Source organism: Apaloderma vittatum, unplaced genomic scaffold (assembly GCF_000703405.1).
Source record: "Apaloderma vittatum isolate BGI_N311 unplaced genomic scaffold, ASM70340v1 Scaffold36957, whole genome shotgun sequence".
NCBI lineage: Eukaryota > Metazoa > Chordata > Aves > Trogoniformes > Trogonidae > Apaloderma > Apaloderma vittatum.
Genome location: NW_009725183.1, coordinates 2,176 through 23,137, shown reverse-complemented (window position 1 = coordinate 23,137; position 20,962 = coordinate 2,176). Strand labels below are relative to the sequence as shown.

The window sequence follows — 20,962 nt, the reverse complement described above, 5'->3', positions numbered from 1 at the left end:
TTTGTATAAGTGCTATGTAGAATAGGAAAGTAACTGCTGTCTGCCTCTCCGTACGTCCCCGTTCCTTGAGATCAGTAGTGACCTGGCTGTGCAGCGACCTCCAACACAAACGGGACTCAGTCTTCAAAAGTGCCGGGAACATTCTGTTTCTGCCGACGAGGCATCCTTGGGCTCGGTCCTGAAGGCAGGCTTGCAAGTATCGCTCAGTTCTGTGATACACAGTGAAGGGTGACTGAAATCCACACCACCTGGTTCCTCAGCTTTTGACGTCAAATTCACTCTTCCTTGTCAATGTTTTGAAGACAAGTCATCACCGCAGTCTCTTGATGGTGAAGTACTTGGATTTCTAGGGCTGGATAAGCTGTTATCACCGACAGTCTCTGCTGAAAGCGGCACGTTAACAGTGTGTCTCCGGTGCATTAATTTACTCCTGTGAGGAACTTCTTCTAGCATGTCGTCATGTTTCACAAACTCACTGCTGCATCCTGTGTCAATAATCTTAACTTTGCTCTGGTCCAGCATGTCAACAGATCTTAACTTGGTCTTATCAAAGCTTTTAATAGCTAACTGTGAGGACAGAAAAATGGTACGTTAAAAGCACTGCCTACTTTCTTCAGTACAAAGAAGTAAAATGAATGTAGTGTTTCTTGAATATAAGTATCACATTAGTTTCATGATATTCTTTATATTAAGAACACAGTCAGGGATTAAAAACAGCATACTTTTTAGGGCAGTAATCATACTTGGTCTACATATATGAAAACAAGGAGAGGCCAGCCTGCCCCAGGCTACACATACATGTGTACCAGAACTGAAAAACAATGAAGGCCTGCCAGAACTGATTTTCAATGTACTACCCCCAAGTCATCCTAACTTTTCTCAACACTTTTGTAACGCAAGTCTCAAGGTACTTCAAATTAACAGCTGTTTCTTTTACCATTAGGAAACACATAAGTAGTAATATGGACAGGCTCTGTCAGCCACTGCTGAAGGCAAAGGCGAAACCTCCCAGGTATTGTCTGTTGGAAGAGACACCTACCCTCACCGCCCCCCTTAAAGACTCTTCAGTCATTCCAGCTATAGTTATCTTTCATTTCCACATCTGCTCCTGATTTTCCCTTTTCAGAGCGGGTGACTTTCCTCAATTACTGGCGACTAACTAAGAGAAAAAGAGAATCCAAGCATGCTAATGACAGGTTTTCCAAGATAAGAACAAAAGGCAGAAATTAATTACTATACCCTTTTACTGAAACAATGGGAACAATTTTTAACATGTTTCAGATGGAGATTATATGTGTTTAAACCCACTAAAGCAGCTGTATGACTTGTAAATTCATAAAGCCACAACAGTCACACACGGTTGAACTGCTATATATCATGGTCATATAATAGCTTTTTGATACCTGCTGTACTTAAACGACATACTGCCTTCAGCAAGCCACAGTTATAAAATCTAAATCCCACATTAATCAAATAGTGGGACATTATCATTAATACTAGAAAAAAATAATAAAATATTACAGTTTTATGGCATTAATTTGGCATTCTCAAGGGTCTTCACAAATGTTAAATCTTGTACAGACTCTATGAAATAGAACAGCGTTCCATTTTTCCAGACAGGGATGACCAGCAGAGCTTGCATCTGCCAGGCTGTGTCATAATAATGGGCAGCAACTGAACTAACTCTTTTAGTAGAAAACCCTTTTCTTCTGAATAGGTTAGTTTTTGTCTTGATTTGGCATGCTCATATGGCTCTGGAGAAAGTCCTGTGAGAGTGAAAGCCAACATAGAAGAGGAAGGGGGTGCACATGCACTGGGGGGAGGTCAGACTGGTGCAAGGTGCCACAGTCCCCTCTGCCTGAGACGAGCTGGTTTCACGTACCTGGGTCACAGCTGACAACACCATGTGCCGTTTGCTATCACCCTGGAAAACAATCTCCTCCCACAAGCAGACTTATGCAAACCCTGCTTTTCATTTACTGAAAAATTTCACTCTTGTATACAGCATCTCTGCTTGGCTATAGCGCTTATAAGCCATAGAGTTTTTCAAGCCTTGGTATAACCTAGATTTTACTAGACATGGCACAGAAAACAAGACTGAGAAAACAGGACTGAGACTCCAGTAAGAAGCTTAGGAGGTTCAGAAGTAAGATGTTTAAGAGGTGTTATGAAAGCACCGTTGAAGTTTAAATAACGATGAAGCATCAGCAATTTAGCAAACAGGTCAGAACCTGTGAGATTTGCCGACCATCACTAGTAAAGAAACTTTCCTGTTCTATCTATATTAACAGCAGAGAAAACAGATTTTCTATATTACACAAATAATTCAAGTGAGTATTTCCACTTACCTGATGCAGTAACTGATAGTCAAAATTAGGGACACTTTTATCTCTTGTCATTGTTCTCCGTAAATGTTTTGCTCTAAAAAGTATTTTAAAGAAATTCAGTGTAACTACAGAAGTCTTTCCACAGAAGTCCTGATCACAGAAAATCCACCAGCTGCCACTACCACAACATAGAAAAGCTACTATCTGACAACACCTGCTCAAAAGGAGAGCCTACTAGTATTTTGTCACAGAACAGACATTAATGTTTAAAAAGATCATAGGCAAAACCCAACAATTGAGTGAAGCACTAAAACAATATTTTTCAAGCAGTCTGGCTCTGAAATTTTTAATCTACGGTACACCGGGTATTAGGGTGAAAAAAAAATTTTGAAGGCATTTGCAAGTACTCCTTTGCCAGGCAGCTTTTCCCTCCTGCGGCACAGCACGTCACTGCTGTTCCCACCGCTGGGTCTGTCGTGCCTGGAACATCTGTCTGGTGATACAAATGTGCGTGCCTCAGAGGATGAACAGCTACTGTCAAATCAGTCATACGAGGTGTGCAACAATGACTTTTTATGCTTCTGGGCTTTATTAACAGTTGTATATCTTGTTTGCTTATGGGAAACAAACACACTTCTTAGGAAGTTTCTATGCTTACTTGTTAAATCTGTTAATTGATTGGACCAGTTGAAGTTGTCTGCTTATGGGATCATCAGCTTTCTCACATGGCTTAGAATTCACTAGGGGTTTAAAAGAACAGGCAGCTAAAATTACAACTGAGTCACACTTAAGAATTAAAAAAACACAGTTCTGAAAAGTGGTATATACTGACATTTGATTTAGAATTTTACAGTAAAACTATAATAGTTACTAGCTTGAATCAGAGTCGCAACTTATCTTTGAAAATTTTAAAGCATTTTAAGTCGCAAAAGTAAACACTCCTTATCAGATTAGCATGACTGGCCAAGCTTCTGAAAAGACCATGTAATTCCGGACTTTGAGGGCCTAAATTCAGATTTTTAAAAACCTGAATTAACACACAGATACTATACTACCTCTTCATTTATATTACTTACTCATGTCTTCTACTGTTCTTTCAAAACTATTCTCATAATATTAGAAAGAACTACATCAATTTTGGTCATCAGCATACTGTCATTAATTTTGGTTTTGTATTAACAAAACATTCATAATCTTTCCTAGAGAAGCAGGAAAAGTCTTTCTGAAAAGTCTAAAACTCGTGGATCCTGAAACAGGCACTCCTGCTCCTCACCTTCCCTAATTCCTGCTCGTGCAGCCTCACTGTCTGCTTTCCAAAGTTCTGGTGGCAGCAGGTCCCTTGCTATGCTGAGTCGTCCAGCTCAGCAAAAAATTGTTACAGCCCTTGCCCCAGGTTAGTGAAGTCTTATCAGCTTGAAAATTTTATCTGAAAAACTTCTGAGCCAGCATAAGGGAAGCAGTGGATAAAGAAGACCAGAAGCTGAGGGTGAGAGGGAAGAGGTGAGGATGGACGGTGAGTAGCACCAGCTCTCTTTAAGTGTCAATAAGCCACTACATCAGCTCAGCTGTCTGGTCAAACTGTACCACGTGCCCCAACATATTTGCTCAGACTCTACTACATGCTGCCATTTACTCAAAGTCCTTCTTTTGCAAACTGTGTTTAATGGTTTAGACAGTAACTTTGGTAGCTCTTGGTAACTAATGGAGGGGTCACTCCCTAACCTGTTTTAAGGAAACATAATTGACTAGAGACAATTTAATCTGTTTTACTTTGCACTGAAATGGACAATTACTAAATGGTTAATGATATCTTCTCAAATATGACATGTTTTTTAACTTTAAATGGTTTTGTATGTAAAATTCCTCCCCATGCACTGGAAGTGAAAACTAGGTTTACCACGATGTCATGAACAGAATACAAAGTCTGCCACAGTTAGTTATAGTGTTTTAGGTGTTACCTGTAATAAATATGCAAAATAGTTGACTGTTCTCTAATTATATGTAAATCAATTATATAAATTATTTTATGTAGTTGCACATGAATTCCTAAATCCCTTTTTATTCACACCAGGAAATACAACATGTACCTTTTTTTCTTATCTTGATAGTAGCATGCTGCTCACACTCCTTTTCTCTCTCTGCTGATGTAGGTACATAGCTTGGTGCTGTTTCCAGCAACTTAGTGATATTTGAATTCTTAATTTAAAAGTTTCCATTTTCACCATTATTAAAAAAAAAGAAAAACATCAGTACAATTTAGGATTCTAGTCTATGCAGAGTGTGTTAATTGCTGCCAAAATGAACGTAAGTTACACAAAAAAACCTCATAATAAATACAACCTTTAAATTATATCATTTTGAGTAGGGACAAAGTCAGTGTTCTGCAAGTTGCACTGTACTGGAGTGGTGATTTTGAAATCTTGACCTGTTATTTTAAATTGTATTATTTATGGTTAAGCTAATTTCAGTTTAAATGGCAATACAAATACTAAAATTGATTCAGTACCGAATTTTGTGGTCATTATGCTACATCTCAGAGGCTATTTAAGCACATAAAGATAGGGACCATGTATCATATTTAAAAGCCAAGTAATTCTTTATAATTTAATATTATGTGTAATGTTATTGCTTTTAATAAAGGGGAAGGTCAGAGTTATTGATGACAAGATAAAAGGTATCAAAAGGCACAAAGAGCAAAAGATGGGTGGGTGGCACAAGGAAGACTGCTAGCACTGTAACTGATTAGTGAAAAGTGTTCATTTTCCTACATTCAACAACATTTCTTATGCTCTCTCTGCCATTACTAGCATAGATGTTAATGGCATTTTCACCCACATACGTGCTTTCACTCTTTCTAGACTCTTCCTTTTTGTCTAAAATAATTGATTTTAGAAAAACAAGAGGTTTCATATTCCACAGGTATTATATTGCACACTGTAAAATGAACAGACATCTAAGTTTTTGTATCACCCCTAATCATTAACTACAGAAGTCTTGGCAAATACTCTCCTGACAAATAGTTGCATTTGCTTTCTTTCCTACATTGTGCATATGGAACTTTAGGAAAACCAATCATCCAACAAGAGCTTTGTGCGCTCACCGGCTCAGCGCAGTCTGCAGGGGTACAGTTCCTTTCGTTCCTTATGTGCGTCACGGCACCGTTCTGAAGCAGCAGGTCCACCAGGGCTTCGTTCTTGCCTATCACGGCCTCGTGCAGCGCTGTATTGCCTTTGGCATTAGAAAGGTTGACAGAAGCTCCATGCTGGACAGCAAGATAAAATTGAGGTTATTAAAGAGAGAATAGCATGAATTGGAAACAGAACACTACTATTCAGTTTTTTTCTCCTTTTCTCTGTATGAATGAGAACAACAGAATCTTTCTAGCTATATACAAGCACAGAAAGCTCCAGTTAGCAATCACCAGTTCAACGATAAGCCACCTGATCATATTATTTCCTCCTCTCTCATAGCCACGATTTCACAGATCAGGCAATTTATTTTTTGTCTATATCTACTACATATTCCAAAATGAAGAGATATTAATAACTTAAATAAATCACAAACCCCCCTATGTGACAGACTCATAAGCGAGCAAACCTAACATCTGCCTCAAAAAAAGTTCCATAAAAACAGCTAGCTGTGCAATAGTAAAGTAGTATTTATCTAATAAAAAAAACATGACAGGAAGGGACTGAAAAGAGCAAGATGACACTCTTTTTTCCCCCCCAAGTAGTTTTGACAGACAAATGCATAACTACATAAGCACAGATATGACATAAGAAATACTATTCTGAACATTCTGTTCTCAGTGATCTTACCTGTAACAACAGGGCAGTTGTCTCATATTGACCATTCAAGCATGCATAAATTAAAGGAGTATTTCCATATATATCCTTTTTATTTTGTTTAGCATCGTAATCCATCAGACACTTCACCACCTATTGAAAGTAACAACTTTTTAATTTAAGATAGCAGCTAACCATAATCGTGCAGTTAAAGCTCCTCTTTTTTTTTCTTTTTTTTTTTAAATCTAAAATGGAAGACATGGAAGAAAACAAGTCTCATCTTTGCCAAACAGATAAGCACAAGCACCTCTTCTTATCACATTAATTTTCATATTTTACCAAACCCTTAAAAAAAAATACAACAAAAAACCAAACTTTAAGCAGCTGAAAGACTGACCAGAAAATAAAACTCAAGGTATGTGCAAAACATACATAATCAATAACTTAATAAAACATTAAAACCAAACCACAACAGCAACAGTATCCCTTTGCCCTTCCCAGACTCATCACAATACTTGTTCTTTATGTTGTAAATACTCCAAGAACTAACATTTAGTAATCTTCAAGTTTGAGTTGTATTCTCATTTTCTTCTTGCTTCCCTAGTGTTTTGTCTCCCCATTATCTTCACAATTCCCTTTTTCTTTTTCCTCTTGCAGTCCTCAGTTCCTTATTCTGAAATCCTAGTTTTCTACTTCTGTGCATATTCCCATTTGCCTGGCTGCACCTGCTTTTTCATGATCCTTATTTTTCCTCTCTCAATTACTCCTCCTCCTGTATTAATATTCTCTCCTCAGTAGCTTGTGCTTCTCCTTCACTGCTTACGCAGAGGAGGTTATCTGCTACCCTTAGAGCTCCACTTGGCTTGTAATCTACTTAAATGAGTTGAAGATACAGTAAATATTTACTACAGTGGCTACTGAAGATACCAAGTCCATTGCATCAACAGATGTACACATAACCTCCTTGAACAGAAGGTACAAAGAGAAAATACACAGGAAGATTCAGTTATACGGTATTTCTGAAGCGTTTGCTGTACAACAGTAGCTATTCCTCATTAAACCCTTCTTTCAAGTCATTCAGAAAGAAAGGTGCCCACTGAAACTGTTTCAGCTGGAAGATCCCCTGCTCCATCTGGAGATTTTAGACACTGAAGAAAATACAGAATCACCAAACTAGTTCTCAACATCACTGTTTCAGTCCTGTTGATAATTCACTGATAACTTCACAGAACAGCTTTTTGGTGGTGGTGGTGAAGCACTAAAGAGCTTGCACTTAGGAAGAGGCTCAGTTACCTGGAAGTGACCTTTCTGGCAGGCGAGGTGAAGAGGAACTGCATGGTTTGCATTTTTGGCACTGATGCTGGCTCCATGTTTTAGCAAGAGCAAGACAAGTTCAGAGTGTCCGTGTAGCGCAGCCATGTGCAATGGTGTAAAACCGTCTTGGTTCGAAACATTTACTCCAAGTCCATTAGCAGAGATCCTTGCAAATTTCTATTGAGGAAAATTTAAAAAAACCCACAATATTATATAATTAATCATGCTGCTTTCTGCTAATCAACAAGCAGCCAAATACCTGCTAAGTATAAACAAAACAGGTAGATGCACATTACAAGAACTTTTGCTACAGAGCCTAATTTGAGACCCTCAGGAAAAGAGTGAGTAAACCAGATTAGTTTGGTAGTATTTTTCAACAGAACAGTGAGTTTTACTTTTCTCTCTTTTCTCCCAACACGACAGCTTCATGAAGAAATTCTAGACGAAGTATTCATGATATTAATAATAGGCTGAAGCAGCAAAGGTTGAGGTGGAAGTAAAACTTAAAGAGTTTATATATAGCTGTTATGTTGTACATACGGAGAGGAGGTGTTAATATTATAAGTTATTGTCATTTATACAGACATTTATGCTCTTGGAGACAGACACTACACACCTATTTTACTGCTACATGTAAAGCTCAATGTAATAAAGATTAAAACCACAATTAATTTTATTCATATGGAAGTAACACTGGGCCAGAGAACAGACTCCCACAAGGAGTCAAGATAAGGAAACTGCCTGGAAGCCAGCTTAGCCAGCAGTCCAGAACATCCTTTTTTTTACTTCTCTCACACACCACATAGGTGCCTAACATTTACAGTGGTAGACAATCTTCCATTGTGCCTAGCTGCAGTGTGCTTTTAAATGTGTACCTACCTAGTAGAGTGGCTAAGATTAGTTAACAAGTTCCTTTTACTTTTCATTCAGTGGGCAAGTAAATTCCATAGCAAATGCCATTCCTTCCCCTGTGATCAATAAAATGAACTTTATGGTCTCAGGCTCTGGCATCTTGAGCACATGATCTCTGTACTGAGGGCATATGGACACATGTTACCAGAGAACAAAGAATGTGAAGCACTCAAGGACTAATAGACTCGTGTCCTACACAAAATAAACATAAGGTAGCAGTGAGGAATTTCGAAGAAGTTAAGCCATCTCACATTTTCTCACTTAACTGATATGAGTACTGTTACCTCAAAGAGCCAATACATTGAAAATTCATACATTGGTCTATTTTGCAGTAACTTATCCAGTTAGGTAAAACTTCAGACATAGTAACACACTTTCTTCCTGAAAGGCAAGTAATTAAGTTTTCTATTTCCAAGAAGCTGGCATCATTCCTTATTTAAATTAAAAATAGGAAAGTGTATTGTAAAACCTGTTCTCTTCTACAGTCAATAATAAATAAGGGGAAAGGAAGTCTTTGCAATTATATTTAATCTCTGGAGAGGTTTTAGATACAGCTTGTATAAAAGACGTCTCGCAATTAAAAAAAGACCTTATCAACATTACATTCATTATAGGATTAGCAGGTATTCCTTGCTAAACTGATTACTAACAGACAAGTAGATGCTCTATGACAGTTATCAATGTAAACTATAAAAAGAGAACCAGGAGAAACTAAGGCTTAGAAAAAGGTTTTTCCCATTTCTTCAAAGCTGTCCAAACCATAATGACAGCAGTCACCATATTCTAGAAGCAAACTGCAAAGTTTTTTTCACTTCAGCAGATATTGAGCAAATCTCTGAACAATGTTCCTGAATCCAAAATGTTCTACAGTTCAACTGAAAAGAGAAAATTTCATGGCATCACATGAACTCTGTTAAGATCTGTATGTATTTAATTGCTTTTAGAAGGGTGTTGGGCAACATGAATAGAGTTAAAAGTTACATAACATGAAAATATATTATTCTTTTTTACAGAATGAATATTCCAACCTTTTGCACTGGCCCACATTTCGAGCACTGGCATAATGGATGGCAGAACTCTGGTTTTGATGTACTGGCTGTGTCATCCTCATCTTCTAAGTCTTCTTCCACCCATTCCAAGAGATAACGTACCTGGCATAAAAAGCAAGTTCTCCTTTATAGAGTTCAAAGGTTCCATGTCCTAATAAATTTGCCTATGTAGGCAAGTAAGATTTCACAAAAATATCCTCGTGAATATCTCAGGGAGACTGTACAGCTACCTCCTAGCATCGGCTGTCCACAGGCCAAATTAAAAAAAAAAAATCAAATATTATTGACAAAGCAGCCAGAAAATTTACCAAGTATAGCAGCAAAGTAAATTATAAATGAGTTCCTCCTGCCTAATCAAGACTTCAGTGTTCACCTATTCTCAAACGCTCCAAATCCTTTTAGCTCAGATGATTTGGGCCAGCTCACATCAACGTGAAGTTTGCAGGTGCTACAATGATGACAAAGGTTGTTTTCTGGCTTCCTGAGCAATCATAGTATAATTTTAATTATTTTTTTAAAACTTTCAGTTTCATGGTACTTTTTTTTAATGCTCCCTCTCTTGCAAAGCTCAATTGCCCATCACAGCAGAAATGTACAACACCAGAAATGACCCTACTGCTGCTTCTGTTCCTGTGAAGACAGACCTCGGGCTGACAGAACAAGATAAGAGTTTTTAAGTAATTATGGTTCTTTAGCAGATATGCAGGCTGTAACCTTTGCTATCCAAGTGGGCAATTCTCTTTGTAAGTAATACCTTCACATAAACTTGAGTAAGATGTAAAGTAAAGACTCCCGAAAATAATGTGACCCTGTCATCTGAATGCATAGATTTGACTTCTGTATGCTTTTCATTGCTGGTATCTGTTGAACAGTGCTAGATACTAATTTTCCAGCAAATTATGTATGTAATTTATGTACGGTCTAGTCGAGAGATGGCGTCCCTGCCCATGACAGGGAGGTTGGACTAGATGATCTCTAAGGTCCCTTCCAGGCTAGGCCATTCTATGATTCTAATTTTCTTTAAATATTTTCATGATGCAGTTTAAATTTTAAACAAAATCTGCCTAAGACAAAACTTTTAAAGATTTGTGTCATCTTCAGTTTTTCAGTATGATGACATTGGAAGCACCTTATTGTTCAAATTTTCATGAATAAAGGGCAACAGTAAGTAAAAAGTATGTCAAGACAGGCAGTAAGTATCACAAATTATAGAACATCAACTCCGAAACTGGCATCATTATAGCCACCAGCTACTTATTTGAAGTGAAATCCAAACTACAGGAAAGCTGTATGCCTCTAAGAACTTCTCTGTACTGACTGATGTCATCTACATTTGCTCTCTGTATGAAATAGTAATGAAAAGGTATGGCAGCAAGCAAAATAGGAGCTCATTTTTCATTTATAGTACCTATGCACCATTCTTACATGCAGTAAACACACCATAAGGACTCTTCAAAGCATTAGAGAACCTGGCAATTTCAGAATCAAAAAGCATTTGTGGATTTAAAAACCATTTTATTACTGGAATATTTCTCAAGTCAAAAAAAGACAAACTGAGAATTCCACCACTCAGTTTCCAGAACTGGTGCACAGCGTTGCCACTTGAGCACATGCATCAGTTCACATATGAGAAGATACAAAGCGATTCTGTGACATAAGAACAAACAACTGGGAAGAGTCACACTTCCTACTGGATTTGCTGTAAAAAAATCAGGTTTACCTGAAAACCTATGTATTTTGCCTTTTTTTTTTTTTATTTGTGTTGACTGTATATCCAGTACAACATTGTGACCTCAGTACACACATCTTTTACAGTTCTGCAGTGCACCATCCTCCCCATCTAACAACAGCATTTGACAGTGCAGCTTCAGCACCTGTGAGCAAATAAATTGGTCTTTCTCACAATACTTCTTGTAAACATGCCTGCCCTGAATGCTGCTCTTCAAGTTCTTTGCATCTCCTAGAGGTGATCATGTACACATTTTTAAATGACAAGCCTTCAGAAAGGATTTATTCAATTTAAAGTAATTTCCTTAGTGTAAGAGGCTATGGAAATGTCAAAATAGTAGGCCTTAAAAGCACTGTAGATAAACTAATTTGAGGACATGGAGTGAATATTCTTAGTATGAAATGAGCTGAATTGGATTAATTATTGCTGAGGGAAGGTATTATCCAAAGCACTTTTCACTTACTAGTATTTACTAATAACTTCCTCGATTTGAATGAGGTAAATTGGAATTCAATACTATTCAACAGCCATGCTAAGACTCACCATTTCCAGATCTCCATCAGCAACTGCTCTTAGGAGTTTTTCCACCTATGTATGAACAAAACAGGTTATTTGCTTTCTTAGTGTTGGCATTAAGCTGTACACAGAAAATCCCATGTTCTTTACTAACCTCCTAAGCTCATGTGGTAAGATTACTGCTGGCTCATTTCATACTGGTTGATAAAGGAAAAACCTTGTTCCTTCACGAAATACAAAAGCTGTGCAAGGCCTGTGCCTGTATCATGGTCTCTGACTTGCTTAAAGATAAAAATACTTACCTAAACAGATGACATAAAGTCCATGCAAACAAAGCCCTGTAAGGGCTTTTTTATGCCACTTCAGCAGCAGCTGACCACACATGGTCAGTTAGGTGAACCTAACGTTAAGAATTCCTACTCAAGGCAAACTTCTCCCTTGATAAACACTAGTGCTGTATGGACTCTTGATAAGCTACTATATGCTACCAGAAGCATAAAAGATGGCAGGTTGTGTTTTGCTATTTGAGAAACAACAGTTTAGGATGAAAAAGATGACTTCTGATTGTTCATATCTGCAGATTACTGCTTTATTCCTATGATAAATTAAATATTTACAAATCTAACTTGACTGCATGAAATTTGTTTTCTTACTTAAAATCTGAAAAGATATAAATATCAAAAGGGCATGCCTTAGCAAAAGCCAGGTCTCCTCAACTCAGAGTTATTCCAGGGGACCAGTATTAGATCAATTATGTGTATGCCAGCTAGTGCCTGAGCACAACTGCTTGCTGTTGGTATTCTGGTTTATGAATTCCGCAGGGGAAAAATAAGAGGCAAACAGGGAAGAAAAGACAGAAGGTGCTCTGCAGTGCACTGCTACCGCTCCCCTGATCCCTCTGATTGCTTGTGAAAACAGCAGAACAAGATGTACTTGTCTCCCTGCTGCTCCTCTGAATCTCGGCTATCACATGAAGGAGTTGAGATCTAACGTGATCAAAGTGGGACGGGTGCCAGTAAAAGGGCAGGGAGACTCCAGTGCTACTATCAACAGGCAACTTGTCTAGCCTCTGCAGATTATTGAAGAATCATTTAATAAACTTTGTGAAAATCTGTTTCAGCATTGCATCATGTTATTCTAGCAGTGTGCTACAATCAAAGACACTGTTGTGTAACTAAAATTGTTCCAATATTAACAAACATCTTGCAAGTTGAGTAGGTCATGGAGTAACAGCCACAATCACACTTCCATCTCCATCTAGAAATTACTATCTTGCCAACTGACAGCAGCATTTGATAAAGCAAACAAGGAAGGATGAGAGTAAAAGGAAGTTGTGTTTTTACTGTTCTGGTCTCTTTCCTCGGGGTTTCAGCAGAAGAGCAGGACACATCTACAGCTGAAAGATTAGAGGTTAGATTAACTCTCTCCATCCCTTTTTACCTCTTTTTATTAAAGCTGCTAATTCTATTTTACTACTACCTTTCTAATACAAGGTGAAGCTCCTTGAAGTCAGTATTCCTCCTTCCTAACTTTGAATGTCTATAAGTTAGCTCTCTAAACATAAGCCAGTCGTTTAAATTCAACCTCTGGCAACTTCAGAACAAAACACAGTCAATCAATGACACTCAAGTGCAACTCGGGTCAAACTACACATGTCCGAGTAACTCCTCTTTGGAGGTACTGATTTGCCTCCAGTAAGGAGGGAAAATAGATGTCTGAAGTTAAGACAATTGTCTTCAGATATCTGAAATTAAGTGAGCCGGATTCCAATCTCTACACAGGTACACCTAAAATGAACTCAGTACACTAGGGAGATCGGTGCCTCCCCTAAATTTCTGCTGATTGTATAGGACAACATCACTAGAGAATGTAAAGGTCTTGATGATTTTCAGGAGACAGTCTTTATCACATACAAGACACTTGAGAGTAACAGCAACTGACCTACAAGCTCTGATAATTTCTTTCCAAAAATAACAAATTCCTTACAGTCCCAAAAACTGCCTCAGGCTCTAGCACTGGAGAAGCATACAGCATCTATTATGCATCTTATAGATAATTTATTATGAGTACTTAGGGGAAAATGTCCTGTACATGCACTTTCCCATCTTCCCAGTTTGCTTTCTTGCGCCTCCATGGAACAGAAGTACTTTACTTTAAATGTAAAAGTAGATGAAACAAATCTACTGCAATTCACCTGCATGCTCAGGTTTTTCTGTTGCTGAGCAGAAATTGTGCAAGGAGCTATTAGTTTCAGCAGAAGCAGCTCCAAATTTACATGCCCGGCATTTTTTCTTTTCCAAGTTGTAAAAAAGGCACGTACAAGACACACACCACGACTGGCTCGTTTTAGCAAAGTTTAATTTACCAGCAGTATTGATTAATAAGGGTCTAACTGCATCCCCTTAATCCATGGTCTAAGCCTTGAGGTCTGGAAAACTGACCTTATCGGCTTCCCATTGCCTCCAGCAGCATTCCCTTCATGGAGCTTGCTCAGGATTAGGCCCTTGCCTCTTTACTTAGCAAAAATAAGAGTGGTGAGCCCATGTGAAACTTGACTGACAGAAATTAACTAAAGCTGGATTACAGGAGAAGGTCATTAACCTCAAGAATCCAAGGTGTAAGCTGCTTGTAATCTTCTTCCCTGGTTTGAACTTCAGTCTTAGCTCTTAGGTGTGATAAATTTATTCCTTCAAGGAAAAATAAATCCTCAATCTATGAGGTGAGCTTTTATGTGCTTGAATCTGTCCAAGCAGGGAGGTACAATCCTACACTAAGGTTCTCACAGAGTAACTGATAATGAAGTGCGACGTAATATTGTCCAGTCAAACTTTACATTTTTGTAGAAAACAAACTTTTGGCAAGAGAAGCAGCTTTTAATAGTAGGAAAAGAAAGAATTTAAATGTAGAGGTCACAGAGCAAGAAATAAAAATACTAAGGAGGTCAGTCTGGAAAAAAAAGGAACAGGAGGACTGGAAAAAAATAAATAGAGAAGCATCAGAAAGAGTGGTGACATGACAGTCTTCAAAGGGGATAAATGGAAAGTATGGATCTGAGGTCCCACATAAAAAAAATTAAGTGGGTGGCATCTTGGTGTGGGTAGTGCAAAATCAGCAAATGCTTATGTGCAAGACACTTCGTATATAGCATATACTTCTTCATATGTTACAAAATTGATTTGCTATGCCTATTTTGAAAGCTTGTCTTAACATTCTAGTTTGTCAAGTTGTTTGCCAGTATGCCTGTACTGGTCCCTTATCCTGACAGAAGCTAACAGTGACATTTAACTCCTGGACAGGACAGCAAGGGGCACTGACTGCTATTGTAATTTTGTAAACCTCAACATATTCTCAGATTACATAGTTAATTGCAGTAAATTTGAACTATTGCATATACACTTTCAATTTCTCCCCAGAAATAACAAGTAGAGCAGTTGAGATCATACAAAAATACGTGTTTAGATACTGAGATGACAAGCTCCTGAGGATAGCAGCATATATAATTTTCCAAACTAGACAGAAGACTACTTCTGAAAAAGCAGTTTAAACTAGTGTTGCAAAGTACAATCTTCTAGCCTCCTTCACTTTGCTTATTGTCAAAACTTATACCTCAGTCTTACCTCTTTGTAACTATTTTTTACTTCTTCTTGTCTTATATCAGTTGATGCTGATGAGAGGCTTGAGATAGATGATCCTCTGCTGAAAGTTTCTGTTGAGCGCTGAGGAGACCTTAGCGGTGACTTAAAGTTGGCAAAAAAAACCCAAACAAAATGGAAAAAGTTACGCACCAAATGAAGCGGTTGAAATGGTGGCAAAAAGAAGATTAGCAACTTGCACTGGTTGTTACCTCAGAAGCACTCTGTCCTCTTTCAAACGTTAAATAGTTTAATTCCATCAATGACAAAATCTGCATAAAAATATTAATAAAGAGAAACAATGTAACTCCACTTAACAAGGAATCTACCGACTGAAACAAATTAGCCGACAACCTAATATTAGCAACAGATTATGACTGAGCAGATTAAAAGTACCCATTTACAAGTTTATGTTCTATACCACAGCCTGTATTCACGCTATTACATTTAAAATGTGACCCTTCTTCCTTAAAGTGAAACATATATTTTCACTTTAATAGTACCAGACCACAAAACCCTATTAGCAGGTAAGCATCCACACCTTTGTGGAACTGCATCAGAGAGAAATTGGGCTAGAAAATAAAGAGGAATACCTTGGAATTTAATGCACATTGCAGGGAAGTCTCTTTCATCCGGTTCTGAATTTCTGGATTTGCCCCATTTTGCAAAAGCACTTCTATGATCCCTTGATAGCCCCAACGAGCAGCTATATGGAGAGGAGTATCTCCCTTTTCATTACCAATATCTAGTCTACAGGAATGCACATCATAGTAGACTAAAGCTTTGACACACTGGAAAGAAAAGGAAAGCTATCAATAAATTGTAGTATTGTCTCTCAATTCATGTAACATGCCATCCTAAAAAGCTTTTTTTCATTGTTGCTCATACAATCCATTACCTAAAGGGCAGCTCTTATAGCTAGTTGTCCTTAAACAGAGTCAAATAACTCTGCTACATTTGCACAATACTTTTAACATGAATGCATAATAAAATCCGCTACAAGAATACTGAACAAAGTCCTAATTTACAGAATTAAATAGATAACCTCCAAACTTTTTTATGTAGTATTTAAAATACATAAGTTTAGTGCAAATTCGCATCACAGTTTAATTCAATTCCATTAGAACGTCCACTTAGTGTGTTACAAAACAACTACTTACATCCTCATGACCGTAAGTGCAGGCTAAATGAAGTGGAGTATTTCCATTATTGTCCTGAACATCAGTACTTGCCTTATAGTGCAACAAAAGAAGCTTAAAATAAAAACAAAAGCAGACATTGAAGTAACTAAAAAACTAATGGACAAACACTTGTTACTCTCTAGATTCCTTTAGGTTTCTAGCATGATGAAGCACTTAATGAAAAACTATCTAAGCTGTCTCTCCTGTTTCAGACACTATCCTCTTGGCAATACATTACTGCTTTTGCCCTGCCCTAAGAACCAAATAAAAGCTGCTTCTTACATATTCAGAGTTGTCACTGAAAAAATGAAAGATCTACTGCCAACACTGCAATACATGTACTACATCACAATTTATCATAGATTTTAAAAGCCTACCTAAGTGAAGAAACAGCTTAATTTCAACAACGCTATTTTGAAGAATCTCACACATAATAATGCAGTTACAGAACCATCCTAAACACAACGTGAAGTCATTTAATTCACTCCAGTGATTGCAATGGTTCTTCTGTCTTAATGAAGAGCAGAGATGTTAACAGGTCTGCATTTGTACTCTGTGTTAGAGATTTGTATTAATAAAATGGATTCATTGTGAGGCATGCATAGCCGTCAATTGCTTGGTTATTACAAATGGCTGAAAACCTCGCAGTATGGGCAAAAATAAAATATCGCTCAAACTACAGTGACAAAAGATCCTCAGTTCAGACACTGTGCATAGCTCCGGTAAAAGCTTCTCAGAAGACCTAAACGACAGTAACAGTAGAACAGCTTAGCAAGAGTCATATATTTCTTGTTTAGTTTAAGTATTTCTTTTATTTATAACTAAGCCTTTTGGTGCTTACTGTAACATTTTGATATCCCTTCTGACAGGCAAGGTGAAGTGGAGTTGAACCATGGTAATCTGTAGCATTGACAACAGCTCCTTTCGCTACTAGTAAATCCACTAATGACGTTTGCCCTTGAAAAACACGCAGATATTAAAAGAAAGGAGTAAACTTAGCACACAAGCATTGCTACTTTACTAATACAAACACAAACTATAATTCCAAATACTGTGCATTTCTGTATACTATGTTTCTATATACTGTATATTAACTTCCTTGGTATTTGAGAGTTTTTGCCTTGCAGATTACTCAAGGTCAAAGCTGCAGAAAGGAACCTCAAGCTAAAACCGAGCTGTGCTTGCATCTTACAAGTAAGAAGAGAAAATAAAGTCATGTCACAGAAAGCACTCTCCTGTTGGAATTCAAGATAATAAAAAAAGGAAACTACTTATAAAAAACTTGCTACAAAAATATTCTCATAAACATAAGATCACTGGCATAATGAACATTACAAGACAGGAAACAGTACAGATCTAACATGCACAGCCAGCTGCAGGAAAGAGAAAAGATTAATTTCTCCATCTGCTGGTTCTTCAAAACAAGGCCAGTTTCTGATGACACATTCTGACTTTTTTCACAGCTGAAGGAAGAACTACTATGGTAGTATGATAACTTCAGTCTGTACCAAGATACCAGTTGCCAAAGCAAATAAGCAGAAAACAATTGAATACAAAGCTGGAAAACATGCCAACATAAAGATAAGGAACACAGTAAGTAAAAGGCAGTAGTGAAGAAAACAAATAATACTCACCACAAATAGCAGCTACATGAAGCGGTGTATATCCCCGGTCATCTCGGGAAAATGGAGTGATAATGGAAGGATCATTCAGTTTCCTTTAAAACACAACGGATTAAAAGCAGCTCGGTTACCTCTGCAGCAGTGGTAAGGAGGAGAGACGGAAAAAATTGCTATGGCAGACAGATAAAAACCTGATTTTGGAACTTTTTATCCTTTACACTTTCACATTGACAAACTATTCTATACGGAGTTTTACATTTTGTTAAGACACCTGGTTTTGCCCAAGGTTCAAGAGAAGAAACACTTCACACCACGTTTACCAAAGGACACACAGCCTCCATCACAAAATTGTTTGGTTCCAAGGCATTCAGTATTTGCCTATTTCTTCTGCTTTTTCAAGCCACATGAACATACCGTCTCTACTACATCCTGAAGCGCCACCAACATCCTCTATAACCAAAAGCAGCGCACTTTCTAAAGTAAATCTTAGACGTACACTTTTACGTAGCTTTTCATGTATTTGTGGAGATGAACAGTGCTTACCCAGAAACTAGCTTCTCACATTTGTCACAGTAACAGAGGGGATGACACATTTTTTGTACAGTGTCCTTATCACTGTCACCTTGACTCAGTAATCGCTCCACTTCCTCCTGGTTACCTGAAGCAATATGCTACAAAAAGCCAAGAGAAGAAAGGAGAATGAGGAACCAATACAAAAAGCCCTCTTTTAAAGAAAAAAAAAGAGAAAAAAGAAAAAAGAGTAATTTACTGAAGCACAAAACAAAAGGAACCAATTATAAAAGACATGTATTCAAGCATTAGAAAGCAGAAATGAACAATGTCGCAGCACAAAACCCCCCTAATGGACATTCAGTATTAAAACGAATTTGTTCTTGGCTTACTTCACTGGCTATAAAAATTTAAAACAATTCTTATTGTTCTCTTTGGACTCAGTCACGAAATTGAGCTCCCTCTGTGCAAAAACATTTCTATGAAATTACTAAGTCTCTAGACATAATCTGTGAACACATACAATTAGAAGCTCTGCTTTGTGTCCTTGTAAAGGCAAAAATCTTTTTGAATGACAATATGAGATTAACATATAATATGAAGAAGCTGTCAGGTGACCACATTTGAATTATTTCAGAAAATTCTTTTAATTTCAAGTACTAAAAGCTGTGAGAAACAACCAGACAGAAATATCAGATCTGTGCATTATATAGGCCAATCTATAACCAAAGTAGCAGCATTTCATCCTCCTTTGTTTCCATAGTTTGCACAACATGCTGAAATCCAGATTATATTAACTTGGTAATGTTTTGGCACAGAAATGCACCAGATTCAAAACAGACTTTCAGTATCTACTAAAACACATTTTGAAGTACTAATCAACGCTGCACTCCATTTCAGAAAATCACGGAAAGGAAGGGATACAAACATGCAAGAGGTAAGTACATACATATTCTGCCATAAAAGTTTTTAACCTTAAATAAGCAGTCTATTGGAGTAGCAGACATCTGAGACAACAAGTTCATCCTTTGTCTTAGAAGCAGCTTGTCACACAGGTTCTCAGATTCCTGAAAATAAAATGATATATTATCTATATACTCATTTACAGGAAAAAATAACTTGACAGCAAAATTAATTTTTAAAAATATTAAATATTAGATTTACCGCTTACGAATTATGAGCTGCATGTAAAACCTAAATCAGTTTCATGCTTGGGATGTTGACTTAAAAGACCACACACTTGCTGTTCAAAGAAATAATAAGCAGATGTTCACCACAATATTCCTTTTCTGTAATTCGTGAACTGAGCATTAGTGAAATTATATTTGTACTATCAAAAAAAGAACACTGTAAAACTAGAAGACATAACAAACATAACAAGAAATAAGAGGTGTGATACAGCTTTCTTATGAGGAGAAATTAGTATTCTTCACTCTGAAGAAGGTTTGGCTGTGCTACAGCCATCTATAAAAATTACAAAAGTTCAAAGAAAACGTGCAAAGAACAAATATCCTCCATTCCTGAAAGTGTAAGGACTGAGATGCCCAACAAAATCATCACACATTGGGCCTGGAGAGGGAGCAGGAAGGAAAAGAGAGAAAAGAAAAAGCGTTCTTTTATTGTAGGCCTCATTGCCATAAGATGTTGCAAAAATCAAAAGTATAAATGAACTCAAAAAGGCATTAGACAAGTTCTTGTAAGACAAGTCTGCTGGTGGCTGTTAAATAAGATGACTCAGATACAACTCTGACCCAAAGGCTCTGCTGAACTCTCTGCTACTTGCTGAAAATGAAAAGAGTGCACCAGGTGAAGCACTGCTCTGCAGCAGACTCGTTCATTCCAGGGGCTTCCTACTGCTCACTGCTTGGCAATCGGAGATCGAGCTAAGCAGACACGGACATGGCTGAGAAAGCTGAAGACACACTTCAGCATGCACTAAAGAACATACGCTTCCAAAACTAGGTGAAAATTCTTAAGTAGAGTCAACACTGCAGGCAACGTTGAACCTCACATGAAATAAAACCTAACTTTATACCTTACTTCAACCTTCTGAACTAGAGGATCTTACTGCACATTAGTAACTAAGGTCCAATACTTATTAACTGGAATTCTCATTAAATAAGGTTGGCAACTCCCAGAAAATAGAGGGGACTCTTTCTAGCATTTACACCCTCCTCTCCTCCTCAGAGCAAAAATGTCTTTGTGACTTTCATGACCTTGGATGAAGAGATTTGGCAGGTGTCTCCTAAATGCAGTTTTTGTACCAATGGTGATAATACACCCATTATCCCACAGGGTACATTAGTTCCCTGCTGAGTTTTCTTTATGTAGTTGCTTCATTAGCAGTTGGACAACAGCATTACTCAGCTGCCAGAAGCTCCATCT

General features: G+C 37.6%; 1 protein-coding gene across 1 annotated transcript; it reads right to left on the bottom strand.

Annotated features, from left to right (window-relative positions):
• Positions 1-288: 288 nt before the first annotated feature.
• Positions 289-19,644, bottom strand: ANKRD27 (ankyrin repeat domain 27 (VPS9 domain); the record flags this gene model as incomplete). The annotated part of the gene is made up of 17 exons (XM_009872795.1): positions 289-567; positions 2,349-2,421; positions 2,986-3,067; positions 4,415-4,523; positions 5,428-5,589; positions 6,146-6,265; positions 7,406-7,603; positions 9,367-9,489; positions 11,660-11,704; positions 15,250-15,369; positions 15,477-15,536; positions 15,858-16,055; positions 16,425-16,517; positions 17,287-17,402; positions 18,080-18,162; positions 18,611-18,738; positions 19,552-19,644. Coding segments are annotated over 17 exons (2,082 nt in total), but the record flags the coding sequence as incomplete, so codon positions are not given.
• Positions 19,645-20,962: the final 1,318 nt, after the last annotated feature.